A 20544-nucleotide genomic window follows, 5' to 3' on the forward strand; every position below is an offset into this window, starting at 1 on the left:
AAGGATGTTTTGTTTTGTACACGCAAGTTAGTCCACATTTGGGGCTGCTTTGTTTTAAGACATCAAAGCATAGCCCAATCAAATCACAAAGATAAACTCAGTGATACCAGTTACGTGATACAGGAGCATAATATTCACACAAGGCATTCAACAAGTTGCCACATAGTTAATAGTCCAGATAGGTGCTCATGGAGTTGGTGTTATTATTTGAGCATGGGTGTAGGATTGTTAGAGAGTAGACATAAACTTGGATTTTTCAAGTTGGCAGGCAGTGAATTGTACCATGCTACAAGGCTTGGCCTTGTCTATTTACAATCTATATTAATGACTTGGATGAAGAGACAGAGTATGAATCAAAGTATGCTGATATCAAACTAAATGGGACGGTAAGTTGCGGGTAGAATACATACATGTTGCAAAGGATTAACGACAACTTAAATGAATGGGCAACAAGATGGCAAATGGAGCATGGGCAACAAGATGGCAAATGGAGCATAATGTCAGCAAGTATAGTTGCAAGAGTAGAAAATCAGAATTTTGATGCAAATTATATTCAAGAAACTTGGGTCATCTTGTACAAGGAATGCAGAAGGTTATCATGCAGGTACAGCAAGCAATGAAAAAGGTAAATGGCATGTTGGCCTGTCCTGCAAGAGGATTGCAAGAATAAAGACATCTTACTATAATGGTACAGGGTTTGGAGATCGTATTTCGAATAGTGTGCGCAGTTTCTACCTTCACATTTAAGAAAGGCTATACAGCAAATTGGTCTCTGGGGTGACAGGGTTGTCTTATGATGAGCGACTAAGTTAATTAGTTGTATGCTCTGAAGTTTAGGAGAGGCAACCTCACTGAAACCTGGAAAATTCTGAAGGGGCTCAATTGGGTAGGCACCGAGAGATTGTTTCTGCTAGTCAGAAAATTTTAAATACGGTGGGGCAATGATCTCACGATAAGGACAAACAATTAGAATTGAGAGGTTTTGGTCTCTCAAGAATTAATGAACATGGGGTGCAAGCAGGGAACGGATTTGAAGCTGAAAATCAGCCATAATCATACTGAATGGTGGAGTAGGCTTGATGGGCCATATGATCTACTCTTATTTATTTTATTCTTGGATAACATTAGGTTTCAATCAACTGTACCTGACACATATCTGCTAAAAATATATTCAGTTACCTGTCTTTCTACATGAAAACAATCCCAGTTGGTTTAAATCTCTCTTGTAACTTCCACGTGCTAGGTGAAACAATGACCTTGAATTTGTCAGCAAATTTGGGGTTCTTAACTTATAACATTCTATGATTCATACAAGTACATTTCAAAACTCACTTCTGCAACTTTAGGTGGAACCCCATCTCCAAGTACTTCCCTGACAAAGGCTTGTTGGCTCATATAATAAGAAAGTCCACTGGTTCTCTTGAAGGCATCTTTTAATCTTTTCAGTTCTATATCTGTAACTGTATCAAAAAAAATATCAGTTAGTCTACATGTACTGCGCAAAACTGAAAAGATTGGAATTAACATTATGATTTAAAATCAATATTTCAAGTCATATTTTGCATTGGGAGGTAATGATATTTTGCACAAATTTCAGAAATGTTTCGAATTCAGAGCTAGCCTCACTTATAAAATTCCAACCACCAGCAAAATAAAAAATGAAATGGTCGACTAAAAAGTCCAAGAACAGTACACAGTGTAGTATGCATCAAAACTAAAAGTAAACTGGTTTTGTAACATTTATTCAACCTGAAAACATTCCACCTCCTGAAACGTATCAGCAATTTGTACCTGTAGGACAAATTACCTACAATGAGAAACAGTGAAGGGATATAACAAGAATTATTATTGCCAAACGATCATTTTGCAAAATGCTCCACATCTGCTGGCTTCATATGAATTTTTTATTATTAAGGGTCAATTTAACATGGCCAATCCACCTAATCTACACATCTTTGTGTTGTGGGGTGAAACCCACGCATGGGGAGCATGTGCAAACTCCACACGGATAGTGACCCAAGGCCGGGATCCAAACCCGGGCTACATATGAATTTAGCACAATTTTGAACATCATTAAAGAGATTCCCAATATTCTGGATTACCAATGAATTCCAACAAGTACCGTTGTGAATTACAACTAGGACCATTCAAGATTTCAACTTCAAGAAATTCAATGGTGAAGCATAACTTCAAATCAGCAAGAAACCCATAGGAAGAAATCTTTGATCAGGGAAAAGGAAATTCAGAAACCATAAGAGGGAACAGTTTACACATTTTGATCTGCATACCATTCTTTAGTACGTCTTCCAGATTAAAGTGTACACACGTTCTACCAGCTCTGCTTAAACTTGATAAATATTTGTGAATTAAGTTAATATTTTTATTTATTCAGCGGACACAAATCACTGTATTTAGAGTGTGATTGAAAATTACAGTATGGTATTTGCAAAAGGCAGACTAATAACAACAGCAAGAACAAAAGCAGTTTTGAAAATGGAAATAAACATTTCACTGGTCAGATAGCCAAGCTTTTTTAGGGTTATATTAATATTTTAAAAATACAAGAACTTACTAGCGACTAGCTACTTTCATGGGAGAGTGTCTTAAAAATGGAAAGCATTCAAAGGCAATAAATACCCACTCGTTGGAAGTCTCGTGGCCATTAGCAATTGCAGGATGCACTTGAGTCAGTTTTTACAGAACAGAAAGAGGCCCTTCAGGCCATTATGTCCACGCCAGCCATCAAGCACCTTTCTACATCACATTTTCCAAGCACTTGGTTCGTTGCCTTGTATGCCAAGTCATTTCACATGCTCATCTAAATACTTCTTAAATGTTGAGGGTTACCTCCTCTCCACCTTTCAGATAGTGAGATCTAGGTTTAACCACCCGGAATGGGAAAAGCTTTTCCTCAATCTGCTCTAAACCACCTGCCCCTTACCTTAAATCTATGCCCCACGGTTATTGAACCCCTCCGCTAAGGGGAGGAGTTCCTTCCTATCCACCCCATCTCTGCCCCTCCATTTTATACACCTCAATTAGGTCCCCACCCTCTCAGCCTTCAGGAAAACAACTCCAGTCTCTCAAGAACTGAAACGCTCCAGCCCAGGCAACACCCTGGTGAATCTCCTCTGCACCCTCTCTGGTGGATATTGCACTAGATTTTTCACATATATCTCATGTTCACCGCCCAAATTCACTTTTAATTTATTTTGAACTTCCTACCACTATTTCTTCTCAGTATTTAAAATACTCAGCAGAATGCCCTTTCAAATCCTGAAGCAGCAATATTTTAATTCCAAAATAGCTAGTCTAGTGAACAGTATGCCGACAGAAAAGCCTTACTAAGTGTCCAATGTTTAACATTCTGATTTCACCCCACCTCATAGGTAACTGCAAAACATCAATAAATAATAATAATAACCTTTATTGTCACAAGTAGGCTTACTGCAATGAAGTTACTGTGAAAAGCCCCTAGTTGCTACATTCCGGCACCTGTTCGGTTACAGAGGGAGAATTCAGAATGTGCAAATTACCTAATTCCACGTCTTTCGGGCGTGTGGGAAGAAACCGGAGCACCCGGAGGAAACCCCAAAACAAACAGTGACCCAAGTTGGGAATCAAACCTGGGGCCGTGAAGCCATAGTGCTAATCACTATGCTAGCACACTGGGCTAAATCGCTGGCTTTGAAAGCAGACCAAGGCAGGCCAGCAGCACGGTTCAATTCCCGTAACAGACTTCCCGAACAGGCGCCGGAATGTGGCGACTAGGGGCTTTTCACAGTAACTTAATTGAAGCCTACTCGTGACATTAAGCGATTTTCATTTCATTCATTCATGATGCTGCCCACGTTTTAGAGTTCATGCTATTAGGGTTCATTATATAAAGACTGCTGATATTTTCATTCAGCTGTCTGCAATACGAAAACAAAATTTGTATTCTCTTTTGTATTATGTCCACTTCAATTGTTTTCTTTTGAGCCTTGGTCAGACCCTTTATTAAAATAATTTTTGAGTACCCAATTCTTTTTTCCAATTAAGGGGCAATTTAGCATGGCCAATCCACATACCCTGCACATCTTTTTGGGTTGTGGGGTGAGACCCACGCAGGCACGGGGAGAATGTGCAAACTCAACACGGACAGTGACCCGGGACTGGTATCAAACCAGGTGCTAACCAGCGTGCCACCCCAATGTCCACTTAAATTGTGACAGTACATTTAAAAATGTTATATTTCTTAACAGAGGGAGGATTTTGAGTTACACAGGAACCTCCATAACAAAGGACAGCAATCTGGTACATGGATAAAACTATTTCATAACCGTCCCCAAACCCTGGTCTTGCATGTGAAATACTGTAACATTCTTGGAACAGAAAAGTTAATGATAGTATGATACAAATAAGTAAGAGAGCCAGTTCAGCTCACTTGGTTAGACAACTGGTTCATGATGCAGAGAGAGGCCAGCAGTGCAGGTTCAATTCCTGTACTGGCTGAGGTTATTAATGAAGATCCTATCTTCTTATTCTTGCCCCTCGCCTCAGGTGTGGTGATCCTCAGGTTAAATCACTACCAGTCAGCTCTCCCCCTCAAAAGGAGAAAGCAGCCTATACTCATCTGGGACTATGGTGACTTTACATTACATTTTACAAATGCGTTCAATGAAATCAATCTCACGTTACAAAGCTGACTTACATTGAATGGCATGCATGGACATTGGTGAATAATCACGATTATGTAAACTCAATTCTAGTTGAATCGTTCAACTATCAGGATGGGTGGCACAGTAGCAGTAGTTTGCACTATAGCTTCACAGCGCCAGGGTTCCAGGTTCGATTCCCGGCTTGGGTCACTGTCTGTGTGGAGTTTGCACGTTCTCACTGTGTCTGCGTGGGTTTCCTCCGGGTGCTCCGGTTTCCTCAAGTCCCGAAAGACGTGCTGTTAGGTAAATTTGGACATTCTGAATTCTGTGTACACAAACAGGTGCCGGAATGTGGCGACTAGGGGCTTTTCACAGTAACTTCATTGCAGTGTTAATGTGAGCCTACTTGTGACATAAAGATGATAGATAGTGAATTGGATGGAATGCGGTATTTTTTCATATAACAATTCCCATATTCCTATTCAACAATGCATCAAAATAATTCTTGTACACGCAGTATCCGTTTTGCCTTTCCTGTGTGCCCTTAAAGAACAATTTTACATTGACAGATTGTTGCAGGCCAAAGTTTCTTCTAATTTACCCCTTTATACATCTAATGGCCATCTTGTTTACTATCACATGTCTACCAATCAAAAAAATTACCCTTGACTTGTTTATTACGGTGATCATTTTGAACACCTTTAATAAACCCCTTTTCAATGAAGGGATATCCAATGCAAAGCCTTATCCACCATGTATTAATAATATTTTTAAGTGTTACAGGTAGGCTTACATTAACACTGCAATGAAGTTGCTGTGAAAATCCCCTCGTCACCACACTACACCACCTGTTCAGGTACACTGGGGGAGAATTCAGAATGTCCAATTCACCTGACAAGCACATCTTTCGGGTCTTAGAGGAAACCGGAGCGCCCGGAGGAAACCCACGCAGACACGGGGAGAACGTGCAGATTCCGCACAGACAGTGACCCAAGCCGGTATAGAACCCAGCTCATTACTGCTGTGAAGCAACATTGCTAACGTGCTATTTTGGTGGTATCTCAAATGTGGTAACAGATCTCTTGTGTATATACATGCTCATGAGCAACGTGTTGTTACTAATAGTGGTATCGTTGGGAACAATGAGACAAATTAAGATACAAAAACTCTTAAATGATTTTTTTTTAAATAGTATATTCATATCTAATAAAGAAAATGAAAACCAATTGAAATTACATCCAACACTATTTTGAAATGTTGTTGTTAAAAATAACATTTTGGCTTGTGTCAATGCACGTGAAAATCCTATGCATGGTTCACAAAGCACCAGGTGACAGACTAGAAATAAAAACAAAAACATGCTGGAAAATCTCAGGTCGGGTAGCATCTGCGTGAACAGCTCTGAAGAAAAGTTATCTTGACCGGAAACTTTAACTCTTTCTCCACAGATGCTGCCTGGCCTGCTTGAGTATTTCCAAAATGTTTTTGTTCTTATTTGAGGTTCCCAGCTTCTACATCTTTTTGCTTTTTGCATTGGGTGACAAAGAAGGATTGTTAGCCCAGTCACCACTGATTAACAAAGAATTTTAAACTAAAAGTAGAAGAGTGCAATTGTCTACAATTTTAGGTAACAAATTAAGTAATAGTTTAAAAAAGACACATGTTCTTATACTTATTTTTAAAATATGCAATCAAGACAGACATGAAACTTTCTCAAGTGAGGTTGAATCCTAAACTTAGTGACTCCAAGGAGAGCATATTACCTAGCTGAGCCAGGTAACAACGAAATAACTTGCATTTATATTGCACCTTTCACAACTGGAGGACATCCCAAAGCACATAACAATCAAGTACTCTGTACTTCTGAAATGTAGTCACAGTTGGGTTTTTAAAAAAAATCTAATAGAACCTATTAATAGCACCTATTAGTCACCGAATAGCTGTGAAATTAAGATATGTTCAAACCATAAGATTGTATTGTGACATCAACAGATTATGTAACTCCTATATAAATACTATCCTGTTTGCGGACACACCAAGTTTTTACTTAGAAATCCTGCATCATTGGGGCATATGCTTTTGAAGAAAGAGCTGGAGTATATATTTAGTTACATAAACAGGAACTATTTCTGTGTTTTGAGATCATGTTAATAATCGACTGTGCAGTACACAAGTAGAGCGCATAATAACACCAACACATTATGCTTAGATGCTGGATGCTTAGATTCATAAATTTCTAGATGCCAATTCCTAACATCAAACTTGTAATAAAATTAGGAAAACTCCAAACAAAACAGACCAGACCAAGCCAACATTAATTTGTCAAGTGCAAACTGGACCAAGTGGACCAAAACTCAGGGATGTTCACTCCATTTTACTCAAACATCAGATCAGGACTCTGATTCAATTCTATGTACACTTGAGCAGCAGGAATGGCACAAAAGCCAACCAACATCAATGATACAATGGAGCTCGTTAAAGAAAGAATAGAGCACGTTGGACTTCCAGTGGTGGCTATGAAGGAGTAGGTCGGAACTTTGGACCTTTTTCCTGATTTTTTGGTGGATCTGAAGTGGAAAATTGATATTGGATGCAACTGTGACGAGGAATCCCACATCAGTGCATGGAGAAGCGGACCAGGAGTGCTCGCAAAGGAAGAAATAGGCGAATGGAGAAGGCTTGGCCCGAGGCTGCAGCGGGAGAAAGCATGGCGGACGACCGGAGTTCTGGCTCGGTGACCCAGCAGTCGACGGAGCAGCTAATGCAGTTCACACAGGAGGGCTTCGCCAAGCAGAAACAGGAATACTTGGACCTGATTAAGGAAACGATTGCGCGGCTGGAACTCAGACTGGATGCTCAAGATTGGGCGATCCAGAAAGTGGAGAAGGCGCTGACTGAGCAGGAGGAGCACCAAGCTGCAGTGTAGTTGGGGGTGGGATGCTGAGAGACCAGCAGAAAAGGCCCCAGGAGAAGGTGGAGGACCTAGAGAACAGGTCCCGCCGGCAGAACCTGAGAATCGTGGGTCTCCCGGAGGGATCCGAAGGAACTGACGCAGGGGCATACATAGTGGGTACGTTCAAGAAGCTACTGAGGGAGGGGACATTAACCCAACCCTTGGAGGTGGACAGGGCGCACAGAGCGCCAGTGAGGAAGCCACGTGTGGGTGACCCTACGAGAGCAATAGTGGTGAGATTCCACAGATACCTGTCAAGGAGTGCATTCTACGGTGGGCCAGGCTGGAGCTGTAAATGGGAGAACAGCCGGGGAAGGGTTCATAAATGGGTAAGCAGGAGCATTATGGGATTCATACAGGCGAATAAGACCTCGAGGGTGAAGAGGGTGTTTTTGGAGTGTAGCAGGGACAGAGGGGGGCTGGCGCTGCCGAATCTATTATTGGGCAGCTAATGTGGCGATGATCCGTAAGTGGGTAATGGAGGGAGAGGGGGCGGCGTGGAAGAGGCTAGAGGTGGCGGCTTGTGTGGGTACGAGTCTGGGGGGGCTGGTGATGGCACCGTTGCCGCTCCCGCCGACAAGGTACACCACGAGTCCAGTGGTGGCGGCGACTCTGAAGATCTGGGGGCAGTGGAGGCGACATTGGGGCGAGGTGGGGACCTCTATCTGGTCCCCGATATGAGAACACCACAGGTTCGTTCCGGGTCGGATGGATGGGGGGTATCGAGGCTGGCATCGGGCAGGGATTAAAAGAATGGGGGACCTATTCATCGATGGGACTATTGCGAGCCTAGGGGCGCTAGAGGAGAAATTTGGGTTACCTCCCGGGAATGCTTTTAGGTACATGCAAGTGAGGGCGTTTGAGAGACGGCAGGTGAGGGAATTCCCGCTGCTCCCAGCACAAAGGATTCAGGACAGGGTGATTTTGGGCATATGGGTTGGAGAAGGCAAGGTTTCGGCGATCTATCAGGAACTGCAGGAAGTGGAGGAGGCCTCGGTGGAGGAGTTAAAGCGCAAGTGGGAGGAGGAGCTCGGGGAGGAGCTGGATGAGGATTTGTGGGCTGATGCCCTAAGTTAATTCCTCCTCCTCTTGCGCCAGGCTCAGCCTAATACAGTTCAAAGTTGTTCATAGGGCACATATGACAGGGAAGAGGAGGAGTAGGTTTTTTGTGGGTTGAGGACAGGTGTGCGAGGTGCTCGGGGAGCCCAGCAAATCACGCCCATATGTTCTGGACGTGCACGGCACTGGAGGGGTTCTGGAGGGGCTTTGCGAGGACTATGTCCAAAGTGGTGAACACCCAGGTCAAGCCGAGCTGGGGGATAGCATTATTCAGGGGTAATCACTCACTATCGGACGAGCCGGGAGTGCAGGAGCCGAAAGAGGCCGGTGTTCTGGCCTTTGCGTCCCTGGTAGCCCAGGGAGAAGATGTCTGTCGCCATGGGCAGGGTCCACCAAGCTAGCTCACGGAAGCGCAGTGGGGGTGAGCAGATGTTATGCTTATTGAAGGGGGCTCTGTGTATAGTGCTGTTACAGGGGGGGGGAATGTTCTGCTGACAGGGGAGGGACTTTTGCTGCAGGACAACAAACGGAGGTCAGGGACGGAGGCTCGGACTTGGGGCTCGACTCCAAGACTAGAGGGGTCATGATTCTGATTAATAAGCTAGTGTCATTCGGGCAGGAAGAATAGTTGCGGATGTGGGGGGTCGGTACATTATGGTCAGTGGGAAGCTGGAGGGGCTCGTGAATGTGTACGCGCCGAATTGGGATGATGTGGAGTTCAACAATGTTAGGTTTCGCCCGGAGTGGCAGCCGTTCGTCGACTTCTTTAGGGAAAATTAACCGTCAGCAGAAGGGGAGGTTAGAGTAAGGGGTTAGAAAAGGTGGGACCTGTGAGAGAGTAAGACGGCTTTTGCACTATGTTTATAATTGTATGTACACTGTTTCTTCTGTTACTGTTATAAAACCATAATACCTCAATAAAATGTTTATTAAAAAGAAAAGAATGGAGCACGTTAAAGAACAATTCTGATACTAATATGGGTGTTGCACTACTTCCAATCCCAGTAAAAAATTCCCACTTTAATTACCTCCAGAACATTAACATATTGTTGGATCCCCATGAAAATAAATCCAAATCTTTTGTCATGTTGAGAAAATTGACTTTCTGCTGAACCAAAAAGATCCTTCTACAAGTCACATGACCACAGGAAGCTGGAAACAACCAACAGAAATTACAAGAAAATAATTTCTCTTTCAGTCTGTGGAATCTCAAACCTCAACGTACAGACCCCTTGTAACCAACAAAAGCAGAGTAAGCGGCTCCCAACCTGAACTATCATGAAAGAGAGAGATCAAAACATATTAAGCCGGCAGAGCTGCAAACAAGCTCATCTCAAACTTGGGATTGTTCAGGTCCAAATCAAAATTCATTGAGGAAACAATGGAATTCTGGCCAGAGGCACAGAAACTGATCTCTAAACTGTAATTAACCATTGGATCCCATGATTCAAGCCTCTGGCCTTTTGGACAGTTATAACATTACATCTTTGGTCTCATGGGCAATCTGCTGATTAACATCCAACTTGTGAACCACCAGAAAGCTGAAATCCAAAGTTATTCCTCTCGAAGCCCATGTAAGGTGGAAAACGTTTTATCATTGCCTGCAAAATCGATCAAATCTCATTGTACCTACTCCATCCTGTGGTCTCAACACCAACTGTAAAGCAACACTGAACTTCAGTCAGCTGAACTCTAGCTCCTATATTAACGGTCTCCTCATTAAAGTCAAAGACTCTCAAAATCATCTGAGCTAATATTCATTTCTGTGGTTCTTGTACTGTTACTACTCATTTTTTTTCTATTCCCTCCATAATGTGCATTTCTAGTGTAGAGGGAAGTTGCGAACACTCCTCTGGGTTGTAATGTGAAATAATCTAATCTTCTGAGTTAATCATAATGCAAGTTTTTTGAAAGTAGTAAATTAGATCACACAATGGGTGTGGGGGGGGGGGGGGGGGGGGGTGCCATTCCGTAGGGCAGGGACTCACTTTCGGTACCTGGGGGTGCAGGTTTCCCGGGAGTGCGGGGGGCTCCGCAGGTGCAACATTTCTAGTTTGGTGGGGAGGGTGAAAGTTGATCTGGTAAGATGGGAAGGTGGTATGGTCTCCCTCTGTCACTGGCGGGTCGGGTACAGGCAGTTAAAATGAACTTGCTGCCATGATTTCTATTTATTTTTCAATGCCTGCTGATTTTCCTGCCAAAGGCGTTTTTCAGAGAGTTTGAGGGATTACTTTGTTCATATGGCAAGGGAAGGTGGCCAGAGTTGTAAAGGTGCTACTACAGAGGGGAAGGCAGGCAGGGGGTTTGGGTTGATTCCCAATAGGTCAGAATGGAGGAGAGTTTGTGCAGGGGGTCAGGACTGAAAGCACTAGGAACAGCGCCGCTCCCGATAGCCCCGGGGAAGTACTCAGGGAATCCGGTAATAATAGCGTCATTGAGAATTTGGAGGCAGTTTCGCCAACACTTCGGGTTGGGGGGCAGGGTCAAGGGAAATGCCGATTCAGGGGAACCACAGTTTTGAGCCAGGGAGGTGGGATGGAAGTTTTCGGAAATGGGAGAAGGGGATTAAGACACTGAAAGGTTTCTCAGGGGTCGGTTTGCAGGGTTGAAGGAGCTGGAAGCGAAGTATGGGCTGGAGCAGGGGGAAATGTTTAGATACATGCAGGTTCAAGATTTTGCCAGAAAAGAGATACAGAGCTTCCCGGTGGAGCAGGCCTCCACATTACTGGGAGGTGATGCTGACGACAGGGGGACTGGAGAAGAGGGGTAGTGTCAGCGGTTTACAGAGCTATTTTGGAAGAGGAGAAGGCACCACTGGAAGGGATCAAAACAAAGTGGGAGGAAGAGTTGGGAGAGGATATGGAGGGGGGATTCTGGTGTGAGGTGCTCCAGAGAGTGAATGCCTCCACCTCGTGCACGAGGTTGGGGCTGATACAGCTGAAGGTGGTATACAGAGCACACTTCACGAGGGCGAGGATGAGCCGATTCTATGAAGAAGTTGTGTGTGAACGTTGCGGGAGGGGGCCGCTAATCACGTTCATATGTTTTGGTCCTGTCCAAAGCTAGAGGATTACTGGAAGGAGGGTTTTAGGGTAATTTCTAAAGTGGTGCACGTGAAACTGGACCCGGGCAGCCATATTCAGGATGTTGGACTAGCCAGGGTTGGAAAGGGGTGCAGAGGCAGATGTTGTAGCCTTCGCCTCGTTGATCGTCCGAAGGCGGATCCTGATGGGATGGAGGGGAACCTCTCCACCCTGTGCCATGGCGTGGCGGGGGGACTTGTTGGAATTCTTGACTCTTGAGAAAGTTAAGTTTGAACTGAGGGGACGGATGGAGGGGTTCTACAATTCATGGGCATTATTCATCATGCTCTTTCAAAAACTGGATAACATCGAACATTAGTTTGGAGGGGAGGGGTGGGTATTGATGGTAACTATGGGTGATTCCTGATTCCTTTTTTGTCATTTCTTTATGTGAACATGCGGGCTAATTTTGGGGTTTGGTAGGAGGATGGGATCGTTGTTATTGATATGGGAATTGGCATATGTTACTGATTATTGTTTGTAAATTTGGGTCAAAATGTTAAAAATGAGAATAAAAAATATGTTTTTTAAAATTAGATCACACAAACGGAGGACGTGGGAAAACATGCCACAGCATACATTGAAACCAATTCAAAACACCTCCTGCTTATGGATTGTTGGTGCAAAGAAAATACAGTTTGCCTGTCAGTACCATTATTCTTGGTTTTCCATCCTTCCTGAAAAGTCAAATTTTAAAAAGAGATTCATATTATTGTTGTAAACCGAGAAACATAGCACAGTAGTTCACTGTTGCCTCTGCACCAGAGACCCAGGTTTGATTCAGACCTTGGGTCACTGTCTGTGTGGAGTTTTCACGCTCTCCGCGTGGGTTTCCTCTGGGTGTTCTGGTTTCCTCCCATGGTCCAAAGATGTGGTTAGGTGGATTGGCCATGCTAAATTACCCCTTAGTGTCCAAAGATTAGGTGGGGTCACAGAGATCAAGCGAGGGCCTAGGTAGGGTGCAGACGTGATGGGTTGAATGGCCTCCTTCTGCACGATCGGGATTCTATGATTCTAACATTAGCAAAGCAGTATTATTCCCCATCCTCAGTTTATAGTAAATTCATTTAATTAAATTTCTCAACTTCTTTTTTGTTCAGAGGATGTAGGCTGGGCCAGCATTTATTGCCCAGCCCCAATTGTCCACTGATTTACATTGTTATTACTAGCCCATCTCCTTCTTCAAGTCTAAGTTAATAGGTTCCAGCAGTCAGGGGGCCTTATAATCCTTCCTTACCTCATTTGCACTCCTCTAAGAATGGTGGTAGGCTCGGTCATTGCAGGTAAAACTCCTGGGTATTGTTTTATCCACTCTCTCCATTCCTTGATATTGAACTGCTCTTTGCTGATTTGCCAGTTATGGTGATCATTTGTTGTTTGATTTATCCTGCTTTTTTCCCCTGGGGTGAGCCAACGCAGTGCTTGCCTTCATAGCATTTTTTCTCTTTCATTGTGTGGCTCACTGCAACACACATGGAAGTTCACTTTTCAATAATGGAACATTAATTTCCACTTGCTTCATAATCTTCCCAATTTTTGATTACTTTCTCCTTTTCCAGTTGTTTTTAAACTTATAAATCTTTTCACTTAGCTCAACAACACCTCTGGTAAGTTGAATTGTTTTTGAGCAAGTTGAAGTTTAACAACTATGCCTGGGCATTCAGTTCTTTTCAGAACCTTTCTCCGATTGCTCCTCAGACTTTCAATTCATTCATCAGATCTTCCATCTGTTCTGAAAAACTCACCTTCTCTGATTTTGAAGTCTGGATTTGCTCTTTGATACTGCACATCTCATCCTTCATGTTGTTCAAATTGGACCAAATTAAGAGTAGATGATCAGCTTTGATTGCTAATTCAGCTTTCAACAACTATTTTGTTGATAGAATCATAGAATTTACAGTGCAGAAGGAGCCATTCGGCCCATCAAGTCTGCACCGGCTCTTGGAAAGAGCACCCGACTTAAGCCCACCTCCACCCTATCCCCATAACCCAGCAACCCCACCTATCCCAAGGGCAATTTAGCATGGCCAATCCACCTAAACAGCACATCTTTGGACTGTGGGAGGAAACCCACATATACATGGGGAGAACGTGCAGACTCCACACAGACAGTGACCCAAGCCAGGAATCGAGCCTGGGACCCTGGAGCTGTGAAGCAACTGTGCTCAGTGGCGGACCGGCCAGGGTGTCAGCATGCCCGATGGCAAGTGGGCCCCTGATGAAGTGTGAAGTGGGCCCTCTATATCCCCTCATTAAATGATGGCATTGTAGTTGTGGGTGGCCCCCTTTGTCTCCTGGCAATCAATATTTTTAGACCCAGTCCGCCACTGACTGTGCTACCGTGTTGTGGGGGAGGGAAGCGGGGAGGAGGGGGGCTGTTAATCAGCAATTCCTTCATGTTTCCAGGATTTTGCACCATGCTTTCTGGAGACTTCTGATGCTCGAAATTCATTTTTTTTTTAATTGAAAATCCATTTTAGCTTAATTTGTACTGAAAGTTCATCAGTTTAGCATAGTAAGTCCTCTTTCAAGTGTTCTGCTTCCCATGAACAACATTCCTGTATTCTCATCAGTTTTTGGTTTTCATTATTTAAAAAAAATTTAGAGTGCCCAAATAATTTTTTCCAATTAAGGGGCAATTTAGCGTGGCTAATCCACCTACCCTGCACATCTTTGGGTTGTGGGGGAGAAACCCATGCAAACACATGAAGAATGCGCAAACTCCAGTTGGTTTTCTTTATCAAACACATCTTTCGTACAGCAAGTTGAATCTTACACTGATCAGTTGTTTCCTTAACAGAGTATACTTCCTCTGTGCTGTTCATGCTCAAGTTCTGACATTGTGCTTTGTGAATTGTTTTTGAGACTCCTCGTACTCTTCTGTGCGAACTTCCACATTCTCCTGCTATTCTAGGTTCTCGACTTTAATCTCTTCATATAGTGGGGCAGCAGGGTAGCATGGTGGTTAGCATAAATGCTTCACAGCTCCAGGGTCCCAGGTTCGATTCCCGGCTGGGTCACTGTCTGTGTGGAGTCTGCACGTCCTCCCCCTGTGTGCGTGGGTTTCCTCCGGGTGCTCCGGTTTCCTCCCACAGTCCAAAGATGTGCGGGTTAGGTGGATTGGCCATGCTAAATTGCCCGTAGTGTCCTAATAAAAGTAATGTTAAGGGGGGGTTGTTGGGTTACGGGTATAGGGTGGATATGTGGGTTTGAGTAGGGTGATCATGGCTCGGCACAACATTGAGGGCCGAAGGGCCTGTTCTGTGCTGTACTGTTCTATGTTCTATGTTCTATATAGTGATAATCTTTATTAGTGTCACAAGTAGCTTACATTAACACTGCAATGAGGTTACGGTGAAAATCCCCAAGTCGCCATACTGTGGCACCTGTTTGGGTACATTGAGGGAGAATTCAGAATGTCCAATTCACTTAACAAGCATGTCTTTCAGCACTAGTGGGAGGAAACTGGAGCACCCGGAGGAAACCCACGCAGACTCAATGAGAACGTGCAGACTCCGCACAGACAGTGACCCAAGTCGGGAATCGAACTCGGGTCCTTGGCACTGCGAAGCAGCAGAGCCAACCACTATGCTACCATGCCGCCCATATGTCTCCTTGGAAATGTAATGTTTGTCCAAATTTTCTTTAAATGTCCAAACATTTTCTTCAGCTATGCAGTCTCTTTCTTGTTCCTCTGACATCTCAAATTGTTGTTTGTTAATGTCTTGAAAAGTTTGATTAATTGTGCCTTTGATTCATTGAGACTTGTGTGCCTTTGATTCATTGAAACTTGTGTCTCATGCATTTTTAAAGATATAGTCTCAACTTGAGTCTTACATATCAGCTGGGCTCGACCCAGGACCTTGGCGCCATGAGGCAGCAGTACTAATCACCGTGCCACCATGCTGCCCCTGTAGCTATTGTTCCAATTGGGCATTTGCATTGGGATATTTTGGCTACAGTAGAAAGTCTAACCAATCAACGTATTGCAGTACAATTTCTATTGCGTTTTAACAATCATTCACACTCCGTAATGTATTACAAATCTATTTTCATTTAGCCTGGCAGGAAGATTCTTCAAAGTAGTTGCTCTGAAGGATTTGTCAATGCAGTACTACGCAATTATATTGGTGATTTGTACTGTTAATCAATGACAAATATTTGTATTCATTTTGTGTAAAGGTGACATCTTGTGCTGTATCCAAAGTATTTTGAATTTATTTTCCACTTTTGAGTGGTAGTGTTGACAAAATTGAAGGACATTTGGATAAATATATATTCCTTCCCCTCAGATGTGACAAGCAAAGGGAAACAAAAACTGAAGACTTTGAATTGAGTCCAAGTAAAATAGCAACATTTCTGGTTACACTGTCTCACATTTTGCGGTCACTTTAGTCTTGACTTCGAAAGATCTACTGGACTTCCTTTTTGCTACATAACACAATTTTTGAGATTTGGAATCATAGAGTAGCTGAGACTGAACTATTTTCACCAGCTAGTCTATGCAACAAATTTAAAGCATTTGTTAAAAGTCAGAGGTGAAAATGAGTTTCAGTAGTAACATTAAAAAGAAAATTGGATAAATACATGGAAAGAAAATACATAGAAAAAACATGCAGGGCTATGGAATGGGTAAAACAAGGGGGTAATTAATTGGAAAGGGGGCCAAAATACCTTGTTATGAAATGAAAATTTACCTGTCTTTGGGGTAGTTTCCAGGCAGAGGCCAAGGAACACTACCTGGCATACCCAGGGAGTTCCAGGGCATGCATGGAGCATGATAGGCTGCAAGTTAACTTCTGCCAGCCACAAATCAAAGTCAGACAAATAGTAGAGGGCATCACAGAATTTATCTTTGACTTATTGGAGTTGATCAAATAGGGGTGTACACTCTGATGAGAGTTGCTTGCCTATTGTCATGTACGGAGTTTAAGCAATATCAGACTATCAGACGAGCAACACCACCCTTGGAAAGGCAGCGTTCATCTTTTACATGATCACTCCAAAAGTACGTCTAAAGCAGCTGCACATCCTCAGGTAATCAAGTCTCACTGAGGGAGATGACTGGGGTGTCGTACCAAGCCAGCTTTCTACTCGAGTTATTTTCTCAGATCAAAGGGCTGTGGCATTGTCCATGAGGATTTGCATGTTCCATGCACCGATGGTGATATATGTCACCTTTACTTTATTTTTAGACACTCGCCGTGCTTATGGTATCCCTCCAGTTATGGCCGCCTTGCCAGAGAGAGATGAAGTAGACAATGTTTAGGGAACTTTTTCTCAAACGAGGGAGGTGAAGATTGTGGTCCTCAGAAAAGTCTAGAGGTTTGAGCTAATAAGGTCAACAGGTGTTGAGTATTCATTTGTTGATTATCCTCAGATGTGCATACAAAGATGGGTTACCCAGCACTGGGAGTGGAGAGTCAGTTCTGCAATAAACAGTCTTTACCAAAAGCATCCTAGTCTCAGTGTCTTCTTCACAACTAGACTTGGGGGCTCCTCTGTCACTGGTAGCAAAGAATGGCTGCCAGAAAATGAAGTTTGGAGACCGAGATTTACTTCCAGACAGAAGGTTAGAATAGGAGTCAAAAAAGAGATACTGTAATTGGAAACTCTGAGAAAAGATGACTGAAAAAGTTACACGGTGGAAGGATTATGCTTTCCCACCACTGTTGTGGAAAAATGAAGTCAAGGCATGGATATTGGTTATGTCTCCACTGAAAAGAAACAAGGAATAGTTCAGGTATTTCTGCTTCCTGCCAGGTGTAAGATAGACTGCAAAGCGTTCTTTGAATTTGACACTCAGGAACTGAACAATGATGAAGGTTTAGACACACTCTTGAAATTCATGAATAATATATATTGCTGATTGAATGCCTATGAGGTTTGGTCGGACATTGATGAATTTAACAAAATTGATGATTTTTTCCATGGAAGAAAAGAATCATGCAGTTTACCCCACTACATAGGATTGCAGCAATTCCACTTAAATTCAGTAGTTGCCTTTGAATTATTGGACTATGCTAGTATATCAAACCTGGATAGGCTCTCGGTTTTAACCAGAGATAGATCCAAAGAGAATAAAAATGTCCGAAGCCTTAAAAATAAAATTCTGGGCGGCACAGTGGTTAGCACTGTTGCCTCACAGCACCAAGAGTCCGGGTTCAATACCAGCCTTGGGTCAATGTCTTTGTGGATTTGGCCCTTTCTCCCACTCTCTGCGTGGGTTTCCTCCCACAATCCAAAGATGTGCAGGTTAGGTGGATTGGCCATGATAAAATTGGTCCTTAGTATCCAGGGATGTTCAGGTTGGTGGAGTTACGGCAATAAGGCAGGGGAGTGGGCCAAGGTAGCGCACTCTTTCCGAGGGTCGGTGCGGACTCATAGAACATACAGTGCAGAAGCGGGCCATTCGGCCCATCAAGTCTGCACTGACCCACTTAAGCCCCGCCTTCCACCCTATCCCCGTAACCCAACAGCCCCTCCCAACCCTTTTGGACACCAAGGGCAATTTATCGTGGCCAATCCACCTAACCTGCACATCTTTGGACTGGGGAGGAAACTGGAGCACCCGGAGGAAACCCACGCAGACACGGGGAGAACGTGCAGACTCCGCACAGACAACTGACCCAGCAGGGAATCGAACCTGGGACCTGCGCTGTGAAGCCACAGTGCTATCCACTTGTGCTACCGTGCCGCCCTCGATGGGCCAAATGGCCTCCTTCTACACTGCAGGGATTCTATGGAAAGCTTTCATTTCCAACTGCTTGTATGACACAAATGGGCTCTTCAGCAGTGACACCAAAGATGGAAGACCCAATGTCAAATATAGGGCCTAAACGTCTATACCAGGGGTGGGAAAACTACGGCCCGCGGGCTGCATGCGGCCCGCCAAAGGTTTTTATGCGGCCCACCAAGATCAAGTCATTAAAAAAAAAATTGTTTAAAATTTTTTTATTTTTTTTAATAAGGTTAATTGGGGGGGGGGGGGGGGGGGGGGGCTGTTGGGTTACTGGTATAGGGTGGATACGTTGACTTGAGTAGGGTGATCATTGCTCGGCACAACATCGAGGGCCAAAGGGCCTGTTCTGTGCTGTACTGTTCTATGTTCTATATGAGGCGCCCAGAATCATAACCGGGTGAAGCGCCATTTTTGAAAAGTAGAGAAAAAGAGGGCTAAAGGCAGGATGCCGCCGGGGGAAGCGCTGAGGTATATGCCGCACGCTAATTGGTTACAACCGGGACTATTAATTAATATACTATGCGGCCCTTTAAAATTGTGAATTTCTGAATGTGGCCCTTGCACGGAAAAGTTTGCCCACCCCTGGTCTATACATAAAGAACAAAATGTACCAAGGACTGAAACACCTTTGGGAGCAATAAGAGTCGACAGGGGAGTTGGGCAATTATGGAAGGAAGATGAACCCCAGGAAATACCAAGTGGTGGTCAACAGATGCTTCAAATTCGACAAATTATTATGCATATGCATTAAATTGTTCAAAAATGAAAAACATGGGTTGAGAGACAACACATGACATGGAAGACACGAATGGCGAGGTCAACAATACTGACCAATCAGAAGGAATCGTATTGGTCACCAGAATTTTCAGTCTGGTAACGAGTATCCAAGTTGCAGATTTATTCAACTACACAGTTCTAGATAGTGGGTGCACAGCCACAGTATGTGGAGCGAACTGGCTAAAATGTTAGAGATTTAAGTAAGGAAGATCAAAGTAATGTCAAAGAATTATTAGTGTCAATGTTATTCTCCGGATTTTGTGCTCCTTTAAACACCTTGATATTTGAGATCACTCATAGGCTCAGGAAATAGCAATGGGATTCAATATTTTCGCTGTTTCTGGTTCAGTGATGATAACACTTTGAAATCGCTAAAAGAAAAAGTGATTCCCTGCATGATGCCTGGTGCTTCAGTCCTGATGCCGTATTGAGTGAAACACCTGGACTGTTACGAAGTAAGCCTTCAATGAAAAAGGCACAAATGAAGTTAGACATGGAATATGATAAAGCAATTGTTTTTGGGTGATCTGTAGATTTGCAATTCACAGAGTCGGGACATTATTGCATTCCTTTAAGACCCATCATCTCTAGACAGAACGTGAAAGTATAATAGTACATAGGGATTTAGAGGAGAGAAAGCAAATTACCAAAATATATTGATAATTGGCACATCCCTCTGGCCATAGGTTGAAGATTTTGTTAAAGGATGCCGGGGTAGTGAAAAATGTGATATTGTGAAAAGTACAAGAGAACACTGCTGTGATCAGTAGCAAGTCCTCTACTGGTGAGAGACTTCAATGAAACTGGAGCAATGGATCTCCAATATGGGATAAAGAAAAACATGATTTTCTTTTACATTTTGTAGACCTGGCTGAGATTTTGTCTGTTTTTAGTAAAGAAAAGAAAGTAATTTTCAATTAAAATAATGGAATGGAACTGGAAGCACCAGCTAAATGTTAACGAACCATGGAGCAGAATTTGCCAATGGTGAATCCAGAATTGTGTTGTGAAAATGTGAATATTGTAGCAGTGCACACATGGGATATGGGAGAGAAGCAACACTGTGATTGACAAAGAGCTCTGAAAAATCTCAGCTAATCAACCAAATTGTAAATTGATAACCCTTCTAACATGGGCAGTACAAGCAAAGAATGCACTCCAGATGGTTGGTGGCTATAGCCACTATTAGTTTATTGTAGGAATCAAAATATACCTTCAATAATGTGGGATCAACCCCTGGCCTTGGAGGGGACTACCACAAGCTCAAGTTTTTGCAGAACATTTGGAATT

At 43.4% G+C, this 20544-nt stretch overlaps 1 protein-coding gene across 3 annotated transcripts in view; it reads right to left on the bottom strand.

Annotated features, from left to right (window-relative positions):
* usp32 (ubiquitin specific peptidase 32) overlaps window positions 1-20544 on the bottom strand; it is a 234179-nt gene that overhangs the window by 206460 nt on the left and 7175 nt on the right. For all 3 annotated transcript variants that reach the window (XM_038814182.1, XM_038814181.1, XM_038814183.1), the window contains exon 2: window positions 1333-1460. In XM_038814182.1, coding sequence (XP_038670110.1) covers window positions 1333-1460 — 128 coding nt within the window. The remainder of the gene's footprint in view (window positions 1-1332; window positions 1461-20544) is intronic.

The sequence above is a fragment of the Scyliorhinus canicula genome, chromosome 12 (genome assembly GCF_902713615.1).
Source record: "Scyliorhinus canicula chromosome 12, sScyCan1.1, whole genome shotgun sequence".
Taxonomy (NCBI): domain Eukaryota; kingdom Metazoa; phylum Chordata; class Chondrichthyes; order Carcharhiniformes; family Scyliorhinidae; genus Scyliorhinus; species Scyliorhinus canicula.